Source organism: Monodon monoceros, unplaced genomic scaffold (genome assembly GCF_005190385.1).
Source record: "Monodon monoceros isolate NGI ecotype Baffin Bay Population unplaced genomic scaffold, NGI_Narwhal_1 Super_Scaffold_15, whole genome shotgun sequence".
Lineage (NCBI taxonomy): Eukaryota > Metazoa > Chordata > Mammalia > Artiodactyla > Monodontidae > Monodon > Monodon monoceros.
In genome coordinates, this window is record NW_021703771.1 from 6,937,250 (window position 1) to 6,949,424 (window position 12,175).

The 12,175-nt window shown below is 42.0% G+C and overlaps 1 protein-coding gene across 5 annotated transcripts in view; it reads left to right on the forward strand.

The window, feature by feature from the left end:
* Positions 1-12,175, forward strand: part of FAM135A (family with sequence similarity 135 member A) — a 123,306-nt gene that overhangs the window by 49,962 nt on the left and 61,169 nt on the right. For all 5 annotated transcript variants that reach the window (XR_003793730.1, XM_029224088.1, XM_029224085.1 and 2 more), the window contains 3 exons: positions 8,714-8,853; positions 8,967-9,037; positions 10,478-10,651. Coding sequence is in view for 4 of the 5 variants with exons in the window: in XM_029224088.1 (XP_029079921.1) it covers positions 8,714-8,853; positions 8,967-9,037; positions 10,478-10,651 (385 nt within the window). In the remaining variant the exon portion in view is untranslated. The remainder of the gene's footprint in view (positions 1-8,713; positions 8,854-8,966; positions 9,038-10,477; positions 10,652-12,175) is intronic.

The window sequence follows — 12,175 nt, forward strand, 5'->3', positions numbered from 1 at the left end:
CACACACCCAGGGCTCCTGCCAGGGTCATAGTGTGATGGAGTATTGTATGAACTCACACATCCAGGACTCCTGCCAAGGTCGCGGCGTGGTGGAGTATTGTGTGAACTCACACACCCAGGGCTCCTGCCAAGGTCACGGCGTGGTGGAGTATTAGATAGCCAACGTGTGGAATGGGCTGGTTTACATCTACACTTAGCGTTCAGTTTTCCTTTCTTCAACTCTTAGGAGTAGGGCAAAGCAGAAAACCTCTGTGAGGGGAGAAGACTGCCCTCATATGATCTAGGCTATACGGCAGAAACTTTCTTAGTGCACCCTCAAGCAAATCAAGTGCTGAAAGGAATCTGGCCAAGCTTTTAATCTGTCCTTAGGTTAAAAAATGGCCCCATGGCAGCACAGGTCTTTCAGATGATAGACCTCGGTGTAGCTGTGTGTTGAGCACACTGATCCAATCTTGGTCAGTCACCTCTGTATCTAAGACAGAGGACCTCTTTGGAACCTTCCTTCCTGTCTTCCTAGGGATTCCCTCTACCTTCCTTGTGCATTGGATCTTGTTTCCTAACACCTATTTTGTCTCTTGGTTTACTCTCTCATTTTGGTAGAGCCTATTCTCTATTATCTTGTTGGGGAAAGTGGTGTAGGAAATAAATATCTCTGAAACCTTTAGTGTCTAAAAATGTCTTTATTCTGCTCTTACACTTGTTTAGCTAAGTATGGAATTCTAGGTTGGAACTCTTTCCTTCAGAATTTTGAGAATATTGCTCCATTGGCTTTTGGGTTGCAGCCTTGCTGTTGAGAGTTTCAAAGCTTTTCCGGTTGCTAGTTCTTTATATGTGATCCTTTTCCCCTTTCAAGAATCTTGTAGAATCTTGTCTTTGTTTTGGCTGCCCTAATGGCACATGATGATGTACCTCTGGTCTCTCAGTACTCATTGGGCCCTTTTCCTCTGGAAGCAGGTGTACTTCAGTTCTGGGAAATTTTCTTAGTTTGTTAATCATTTTCTCCCATTTGTCTTCTCTGTTCTTTCTTTATGGAACTTCTGTCATTTAGATGGTGGATCATCTTGACTGGTTCTCTTAATCTTTAGTTTTTTTCCTCTCCTTTTTTTCCATTTATTACTCTTTGCTGTATTTATTAGGTTATTTCTTCAGCCGTAACTGCTTTTTTGAGCTTTTTGCTTTTCTTTCTCCCTTTTTTTTGTCTATCTCTCTTTCTCCTTCCTCTCTCCCCTCCTTTTCCTCACTCCGTCTCATTCCATTTTTTCTTTTAAAATTCAAGTGCTCTTTTGTTCTATGACTGTTCCTTTGTTATAGCAACATTTTCCTTTTTAAAAATTTATTGTATTGAAGTATAGTTGATTTACAATGTGTTAATTTCTGCTGTACAGCAAAGTGACTCAGCTATACACATATATACATTCTTTTTATATTCTTTTCCATTATGGTTTATCACAGGCTATTGAATATAGCTCCCTGTGCTATAGAGTAGGACCTTGTTGTTTATCTATCCTGTATATACTAGTTTGCATCTGCTAATTGCAAACTCCCAATCCATCCTTCCCCCACCCCCACCCCCAGTTATAGCAACATTTTCTTATTTCATGAATGCAATTTCTTTTCTTTAAGAACAATACTGATAGATTTTTAAGTTTTATTTCTCTCTACAAGTTGCTTTTTCTCTGTTTTGGTTTCTAACTTGCATGTTAGAAGCTTTCTTCAGGTGTCTGATAGTCGTCAGTTATCTGCACGTGACTGAAAGGAGGCTGATTGGACGTTCAGAGAGCACACATGGGACTTGTGTCTTCGAGTGTCACATTAGGGTGATGTTGGTGAGCTGATTGCTAGGAATCTGTGAAGTTGGTATCTGAGATCTTATCTAATAAAATAGATTTACATAACAGATCTATTATAGATATTTTGGCCTGGTCAGATTCCCCATGTCAAGAACTGTGAAGGAGCTGAGATTTTACCCTACATGTTGTTGAAAGTAGCTCTCCATGGTTTCTCAGTTTCCATACATCTAGTGAGCAAGGACACTGAAAGACTTTTGTTCCAGACGATCTTTTTAAGGATGTTGCTGTAGTGAAGAGCTTTGGGAGGTGTAGGTAGTATCTCTGTCTGGAGCAGAAGGTGGATTTGTTTACTGTCCAGTATGACAGAGATACGGTCTCCCTCCAGTTCAAAGGTTAGACAGGTTTTCTTATACCTCCTTAAAAAAGATCAAGGTTTCCTAAGCTTAGAGTTCTTCAACTGTGACCCAAACCCTATGCATGCGTGGTATCCACCTGTGTCACCCCATGTGACTTGGGGGAGTGAGAACAAGGGCAACTGAGGTGAACTTGAAACTCTGACCCCAGAGTCTCGTGTCTCTTGCCAGCATCCATGACACTGTGGCCAGCTAGCTTACTGGCTTGCAAATAGGGTTAGATCTTACGCTCTTTACAGTTCTTGAAATGCCAGGGAAGACTCTAGCCTGTTTCCTTCCTGGAGAGTAAGACTCCTTTAACGGCCAGCATTCTGGGAACCCAGTAGAGGAAGAGCTCTGTGCACCTCGGCGTTCAGGGTTCAGAACGCCTCTGCTTATACCTTCGTGCTCTCAGCTTTGCCAGGTGACTTCCCGTTCAGAGGACCTCTGTTCTGTCATCTCTGGGGAACAAACCTCCAGACTCCTCAGGTGAAGGAGGCCTGTAGCAGGGAGAGGACGTGGGGATCTGGTCCTTGCTGAGAGGTCCCCTTCTCAATGAAGCATTGCCTGACTTTTCTGTTTAAAACCGCTATCTTTCTCACCCTCTTTCCTCTCTTTATCTTTCTGCATAGCACTTATTACCTTCAGACGTACTGTATCATTTTTCTTATTTACTGTCTTTATTCTCTATCACCCTTCCCACTGGTATGTAAGCTCCAAAAGGTCAGAGATTTTTATCTCTTTAATTTTACTCTTTATCTCTAACACCTAGAAAGTGTCTATTATGTGCCTATTTATAGATTATCTGTTATAATATAGCTGTTGTCATAGCTATTCAGTAAATATTTGTTGACTGGATGGGTGAATGAACGACTGGAGGAACTTGCACAGCTTTTGCCCTTGGCTTCTGGTTTGAGAATAAAACTTGATAAGTTTATTTTCTTTAAGTCATTGGTACATCTTTTTAAAAGCTTTAAATATTGATGTTAATTGAGGGCATAGGTGACTCTCACAGCAGGTTAATTATTGTCGTTGCAAAACAATTTAGGATAATTTGTTTTGTGTACAATTTCTTATCATGTGGTTTAGAATCCTGTTTTGGGAACTCCTAACTGCAGTGGTCTTTGTTTCTGTTAGAGCATTTTATCACTCTCAGTCAGTAAATACTAGATATGCGTAGTTTGTAGGTAGAGCTAATGGGATTTGCTAAGGACTGGACGTGGGGCATAGAAAACAGAAAGGTTAATAAAGATTGAATTTGGGGGTTTCCCTGGTGGCACAGTGGTTAAGAATCCGCCTGCCAATGCAGGGGACATGGGTTCTAGCCCTGGTCCAGGAAGATCCCACATGCCGCGGAGCAACTAAGCCCATGTGCCACAACTACTGAGCCTGCGCTCTAGAGCCTGCAAGCCACAACTACTGAGCCCACGCACCACAACTACTGAAGCCCACGCACCTAAAGCTCGTGCTCTGCAACAAGAGAAGCCACCGCAATGAGAAGCATGCACACGGCAGCAAAGAGTAGCCCCCACTCGCTGCAACTAGAGAAAGCCCGCACGCAGCAACGAAGACGCAATGCAGACAAAAATAAATAAATCTGTGACCCTGTTTAAAAAAAAAACACAAAAAGATTGAATTCGGGCTAATAAGTGGCAGAGCCTGAATTTCAACCAGAATCTGTCCTTAACCACTATGCTGGGCTTCCCTGGTGGCTCAGTGGTTAAGAATCCGCCTACCAATGCAGGGGACACGGGTTCGAGCCCTGGTCCGGGAAGATCCCACATGCCACGGAGTAACTAAGCCTGTGCTCCACAACTACTGAAGCCCGTGCGCCTAGAGCCCGCGAGCCACAACTGCTAAGCCCGTGTGCCCCAACTACTGAAGTCCGCGTGCCTAGAGCCCATGCTCCACAACAAGAGAAGCCACCACAAAGAGAAGCCTGCACACCAGAACGAAGAGTAGCCCCCGCTCGCCACAACTAGAGAAAGCCCATGCGCAGCAACAAAGACCCAATGCAGCCACAAATAAAGAAAATAAATTTAAAAACAAAAAACCCCCACTATGCCATGCTTCTTCTTGAATAAGAAAAACACAGCAAAGAAAATGATTACAAGGGTGTGGCCTGTGCGGTGGGGGCAAAGCCAGGAGAGTGAGACGTCCAAGGAGCCAAGTAACCTGGTTATGTTTATCTTCTTTTGAAATAAGAGCCAAACTGCTCAGTTGAGGCTGAAGGCTAGGTTTGAGGCAGAGAAAATATCCTATGAAACAGTGATCTAGGGATGTGGGGAGGGAATGGATTCAGAAAACCTAGTGTGATTGCTCGGCAGCACTGAAGGCCTGTTTAAGCTTAGTGATCGTGGATTTGAAGTCCGGTCCGTCAGAAGAGCTGTGTATTCTTCCCAGCTCCATTCACCTCGTGGATACGAGTGTGGATTAGGCAGAGAGTTAGGTTTACAAAGGTTGAGATTTCTGCGGGCAAAGATGACAGAGCAAGAGTAGTATGTGTGTCCTTAACAGGACATGTGCAAGGGTGAGTGACAGTGTGAACCGTGGAGGTTAAGGTGGGTCAGGAGGGAAGTGGGGACTTGAGGGGAAGCAGGGGGCGATGAAGAGGAGTAGCATCCCGCGGGGTCAGAGGGTTGTTGAGCTGGTGGCCTTAGAGGGAGTGGGCTGGAGAGAAAGGAGGGCGTGTGAGGGGGTGTCGATTGGAATTTAAGTTACACAGGGATCGCGGTCGTTGGCCACGTAAAGGTCCAGGGGACAAGGCAGGAGTGGGAGCCAGGAGGGCTGCAAGGCGAGAGCCCTGAGGGTGGGGAGGGAAGGCGTTGGGGAGGTTTCTCACCCACAGTGATGGCTGTAGTCGTTCGGGAGGAAGTTAACCTTGAGTTAAGAGATACAGCCTTCAAGAAGTAAGGGCTTCCAGGGCTCTGTAGGGACTGCAGACAGGAGCAAAGTGCCAAGTGGTGCTGTGTGGCGACGTGGCATTCAGAGGCAGTGGAGGTGGCCATAGAGAGGAGACACAGAGGCTGTCTGCAAGCACTGGCGGGCAGCGCAGGAGCTGCAGGCCGGGCGGGAGGAGGAATGCGGAAGAGCTGGAGCCTCACCGGCGCTCTCTGAGGTGGCAGATTCTGACTTTGCATTACCCGGGCGTGTTAAAAAATTTACTTTCCATTGAGGAAACTTTCTTCCTCTTCTCTGTAAGTTACAGAAGTTAAGTTTCTGATACTTGATTTCCCTTCATATATGCATGAAGGGAAAAGTTGTAAGTACGATACAAAGAACTTTCTTCCTGGACTGTTTAAGAGTAATTTGCCAACATGATGCTCCATCATCCCCAAACACTTTAGTGGGTATTTCCTCCAAACAAGAGTATTGTCCTACATAACCCAATGAAATCATCAAATTACAAAGCTAACATTGATACATTACTGCCACTTTATCCTCAGACCCGTTGAAGTTTTGCTAGTTTTCCCCATAAAGTCCTTTGCAGCAAATGATCCAGTTCAGAATCATGCCTCGTAATAAGTGCTATGCCTCTTCAGTCCCCTTCGTTCTGGAATAGTTCCTCGGTCTGTCCTTGAGTCTCATGACCGTAACGCCTTTGAAGACTGGAACCCTGGTAGTTTGTAGAATGTCCTTCAGTTCTCATTGGTCTGTGATTTCCTCATGGTGTGTGACAGACAGGACTATCTCAGGAGCAGTGCTGTGCTCATCTCATATATCTCACTAGGTGGCACATGACTTCTGGGTGTCCCATTAATGTGATGTTAACTTGCATCATTTAAGTCTCTGTCAGACTTCACTGTAAAGTCACTCTTTTTCCCTTCAAACTTCTGGTGTGTATGTATGTATTTATATCAGTGTGGATTTATGAATTTCTCTATTATTCAGTGCATGTTAATCCATTTCTGTCATCATTTACTTTGACGCTCAGTTTATCCCCACTGTGACCAGGGAAACCTCTTCAAGCTGGCTTCTCTGCCCTTTTGATGTGCCCCCCTCATTCTCCTAGCACTTACTTGCTTTCTGGTATGAAAAGATGGTCCAGATGGATCTTGTCCTGTGTGTGCCCCAGCTCTGGAGTCAACCATTTCTGCAAAGCCTTGGTTCTTCTTCGTGGAGAATTGTATTAGAAACCAGTACTGGGGGCTGTGTTCTCAGGCCCTGTGAGTGGACAGAGCTCGTGAGTACGTGTATATACATATATATTTACCCATACACGAATACATTTACATGTATTCATGTAAATGTATTTACATCTGTTTTTACACCTGTTTTTCCTTATCTAAACATGTAGTAAAAACCACGAGTTCACATGAGTATTTCTACTTCTAGTCCAGTTTAGTCCAAAACCGCAGGATTCATTTTATCTCCTTTCCATCTGTGGACCTTCTTTCCCTGAAAGGTCTCAGTAGGGCACCTGGCTCTCCTGACCCTTGGTGTGTTTTCTCACTTGATCAGCCCCTTCCATAACCAGCTCCTGTCACTGCCTCCCTCCCTCATGATGCATCTGCCCACCTCTCGGGCTTCAGCACCTCCTGCAGCCCACGTCCCTGTGCGACACCCTCCTCACCCCACCCAGACTTGCTCAGCCCTCCTGCCAGGAGCTCCTCCTGCAGGGACATTCTCCTCCCCTCACTTGGGCTCCATTGCAGTGTATCGGGCTTCTGCCCACACCCACCTTCACCTCCCGAGAGAAGTTTCTCTCCTCCTTTTGGGACTCCAGCACCCTGTACCAGGCTGCCCCTCTGCCAGGACCCCCTCCTCCCCCACAGTCTTAGGTCCCCTCCCATGCAGTTGCCCCCTCATCTTGCTTGGGCTCCCAGTACCTTTTTCTACCTGGATTGCCCTCAGCACCTGCACAGGCTCAGACCTCAGGCCACCCCAGCAGGGACACCCACCTTACTCCAGGTGGACTCTGGTATCTCACTCTGGGCTCCCTGCCCATGGAGATGCCCACTGTGCATAATCTCTAGATTAAACATCTCCAGGTTCTTTCCCATCATGTTATTTCTGGAGGATTGAGTAATAAGACAGCAAGTGGGCTGTTGGGATGACCTGACACCCAACAGCCCAGAGGTGGACCACACTTTGCAGGTAAAGGACACAGTTTTCCGTGATACTGCTCTCACTTCAGATACCAGCTGCAACTTGAGGATCCATAGGCTACCCTTGCTTCTGATCACATGGCTACAAATTGGGAGTTACTAATTACCCCCTCAGGTTCAGTAATTCACGAGAACAACTCACAGAACTCAGGAAAGCACTCTACTTACTATTAACGTTTTGCTATAGCAAAGGGATACAAATCAGAGCCATCCCAAAGAACAGATGCACAGCGCCAGGTCTGGGAGGGTCCCAGATTTGTGAAGTCCGCTGTTATCCCCCCAAGGGGTCAGGATGCATTACCCACCCAGAAAAATCTGTGTATGACAATGTAGAGAGTATCACCAACCAGAGAAGCCACCCCAAGCCTCAGTGTCCAGAGTTTTTATTGGTGTTTCATTACATAGACGCAGTTGATTGAATCTTCACCCACATGGCTCAGTCTCCAGCCCCCTTCCCTGCCCTGAAGGTTGGGCTTACAGCATGTGGCTCAAAACCCCAAATTTCCAGTCACATGGTTGGTCTCACTGGTGTGGCCAGCCCCCGTCCTGAGTCATCTCCTTACCGTAAACTGTCTGGGCCACCATGAGTAACAGAGACACTCCTGTCATTGGGAAATTCTAAGGATTTAGAGGCCAACTCTCAGGAATTAGGGACAAAAGCCAACCAAATTCTTTATTACAAGAGTTTAGAGTTTAGTTTACTTCCCAGGAAGCAGGACAAAAGCCAACCAGATTCTTCACTAGGCAGCTATGGAAAACTAAATTGCTTTCTTCTGTGGTATACAGATCAATTGTTCAGTCTTAAAATATCTACCTTGAGACTTCTCATTTACCTTCTCAGATTAAGTTGTATAAGAGTTCTGTAATGGTTATAAGGTACTTATTTACTCATTTTTTTTAACAATTTTTTTTTTAATTTATTTGTTTATTTACTTTTGGCTGCATTGGGTCTTCGTTGCTGCGTGCGGGCTTTTCTCTCATTGCAGCGAGCGGAGGCTGCTCTTCGTTGCGGTGTGCGGGCTTCTCACTGTGGTGGCTTCTCTTGTTACAGAGCATGGGCTCTAGGCGCTCAAGCTTCAGTAGTTGTGGCACACAGGCTCAGTAGTTGTGCCTCGCGGACTCTAGAGCACAGGCTCAGTAGTTGTGGCACACGGGCTTAGTTGCTCCGCGGCATGTGGGATCTTCCCAGACCAGGGCTCAAACCTGTGTCTCCTGCATTGGCAGGCAGATTCTTAACCCCTGCACCACCAGGGAAGCCATATTTATTCATTTTTTATCATAGTAATTAATAAACTTTCAGAAATGTTCTAATACTGCTATATAAAATCATGGCATTGGAGTAATATAATCAAATGTATGGTAAAGTAAAAGTATAATTGTATTTTTCCTTTTACCTGTCAATCACATATCTTATCTGTTTTAGGTATGACTTTAGCCTTTCCAGCTTCAGTTCATGATTCTCTGATTTGCAGTAAAACATTTCAAATTCTATATAAAAATGAGGAAGTTGTTTTAAATGATGTCATGATCTTCAAAGTTAAAATGTTGTTGGATGAAAAAAAGGTAAACATTTCTTCATATATATTTAGATAAATATTTTTTGTAAAGCCTCAAGGCATATTTCTAACTTTCTATAAAATATTCAAAAGGCAGCTCATAGTATAATTTCTCTTCAGATTGAAGAAACCCTTGAGGAAATGAATTTTCTGTTATCCTTGGATCTGCACTTCACAGATGGAGATTATTCGTAAGTAGGCTAATCAAACAATTAAAAATCGTAAGTTACTCATGACTGTTATCTATCTATATTAGAGTCCCCATTTTCTTCTTAGAACCCAGCCTACCCCCTTCTTTATTTTGGACTCCTTCTCCCTTCTGGGAGAGTCTCATGGGAATGGTTAGGCCTACTTTTTTGTGCCCATGCTGATTCCATGAGCTCCAGGTAGCAAAGTCAGATGACTTGAAGAAACATGAAACAATTTCCTAGACTCTAGAAATTGCACAGTTGATACAATACCACTGCCTTGAGGCATTTAAACACAACCGAGCTCTCTTCCACTGCATCACTGGCTTATCTTTCTTGGTGGCATGAGTGATGCCACCTTCAGGTGGGACTCTCTTGATATTCAGGGAGTTATCAAGACTGATGACTCTTAGACTTAACAGTTGTTTCCAGAGTCCATGCAGAAGTTTTAGGACTGGCTACCCTGAACTTGTCCACACATCCGGACATACAGTCATACATTTTAGGGACAAACTGTGCTTGTATTCATTTAAAACAAGAATCAGAGGTCCATTTTACTATTTTACTTTCGTGGGGTTGTTTTTCATTTCAAATGTACCTGTAGAAATACTTCTTGAAAATTGTATATAAATTCAGACTACATGTGGGATAAATGTCTTAAGCAGTTACATTTCTCAAAGGTCTGCTTGTGAGATGTCCTCTTTACTACCACGGAGGAATAAGAATTTTTTACGTGGTGGCTACTGCTCCTCTGTAATACTTGTTTATTGCAGGGAATTCCTTGAGGGGTTCTTTTTTAAAACAAGTCAATTCTATAAGTGGAGTAAGCTGAAATGAGTAAATAGTTAATTAGCTGTAGGTAATTATAATGTACATATTGGTTAAAAATAGATATATATTTGGACATATTTTCATGGCATTGTTTCAATTTTTGTATGTGTAAATCTAATGACAGATTAAATATATGTAATAAAATATATACCAATTATTGATACCTGCTTATTTTTGAGCAACACTTAATAACAAAATTTTGTACCATAAAAACAATTTTAAGCACCTTTTGGGATTTATCACAGTAGGATTTGACCTACACTGTACTGCAACTTTATTATAAACAGTGTTCCCTATGGAGTAAAATTTTAAGATGAGAGTATTTCCTAAAGTATCAAAAAGGACTCGTTTTGTAGGGTCATTAGTGAAAAACAGTCCATTAACATGGAAACTGTAAGTATAGTTAGAAAACTAGAAGTAAGATCTGGTTATTTTCTTACTGTTAGATTTCATATTACTGTCTAATGCAAATGTGATGCTTTAAAAATTATTCTCATTCTGTTTTTAAAAAATAATTAAGTAATTAAAGGTTTTGATAGTTTAAACTATGCTACAAAATGTTTGCCTTTACTAAATTTTCGTACTAATAAGCAAATGTGTTGCTTTTTATAGGGCAGATGATCTGAACGCCTTGCAGCTAATAAGCAGCCGAACACTGAAGCTGCACTTTAGCCTCCAAAGAGGCCTCCATCACCATGTCAATGTCATGTTTGATTACTTCCACCTTTCTGTCGTGTCTGTGACAGTCCATGCGTCGTTAGTTGCACTACACCAGCCACTAATAAGGTAAATGTAACCACTTTCCCGCTCCTTAATTACATACTATCTTTTACTTTTATAATGAAAACATATACTTTGATAAAGATAACTGAAATAGGAATTTCTAAAGTCACACTTACTTAATAAACACTTTCATTTTTATACTAAAGTATTAATAAAATATAAGAGCATGGGAACATTAGATTGATGACTTTTTTATTACAAAAATATGGAGCATTCTTTGTCAAATAAACTGACCAAGAAAAGTAATGCAATATGGAAATAACCATACAGCATTGTTTAGTCTGCACCTCTGTTTTTATGCAATGCTGACTGTAACTATTCATTGTCTGGGAAAGTGTATTCATTTTTTCATAGTTTTTGTGTCTTTTCTCTAGACTAATTTATCTTCTTAAATCTATACAGTAATTCTTGTTTTCTAAGTTATTAACCAATTTTATGGATCTTTACTAAGTAAGCAATTTTAAACTATATCATGTTAGCCTAAAGGTACATAATATTCTGGATCATAATAAATTCATTGGGATAATTATTTTTTCTGCTCACTTCCATGGGGAGATGGGTTGTCTTTCATTAATGTAAGAATACAGTTCAAGCTCTTTAGTTCTTACAATAAGACATCATCCTTGTGGCATGGGTAACAGATAGACACTTTTAAATCAGTAACTTATGTGAAAAGGCTCCAAATTGGCTTGACTTCTGAACTACTTTATAATTTCTGGTGCAAATTTTATTCCGGCAACTGATGTTAGGGATGATGCTTAAGGGTTATAATGTTAAACTGACTTATCAGAAAACTAAGTAGGTGATTTTGTAGAATTACCTACTTCAGAATTTATAGAAAACCAAGACAATGTAACATATTTCCCCCAGGTAACAGCCTGTTGCATGTCTTTACGTTGCTGTAAAAGTTGTGAGCCCCACGTCCCCTGTGTTGTCCCGTGATGTCTTTAGAGCATGGGGCCAGGAAGAAGTCTCTTTCTCCTGATGGCCTGCTTCGCCTTCCTTATTCTGTAGTAAGATCTGGAGCTAGTTGTTTTGCCATTTTTGTCTTTCCTGTTAGACCTTTGAGAGCTTGTTCTCAGTTGCTATAACTTTTGTACACAGGAAAGTGTTCCTATGATTATATATAATTTTATTATAAACTTACTCAAAACAATTTTAGATGTTGATTAAATAAATTAATTTTTAACAGCATGATAACTCAACGAAAATTCTTTGACAGGAAAGTATGTTTTTTTGAAATATAACTTTTGAATAAGTAGTATACAATATTACTTTTATATGAATAGCCTGTTAGGTTTTAATGCTAAAGTTTTTAATCTGTTTATAAAATACATTCCAGTAGTTTTCCGAATTTCTTAGTTTTGTAATTTCAGTAAGAATCCCTAACGAAGCTATTTCAACCATTCCTTTTTCTTTATAACAATGGCTTCATCTCTTTTCGGAAGAAATACGCAAACAGTCCCTAGCGGTTAGCTTGGGTTATCACTGCTGCTCTCTAATCGCTGAGTACGGAGAGCTCATCCT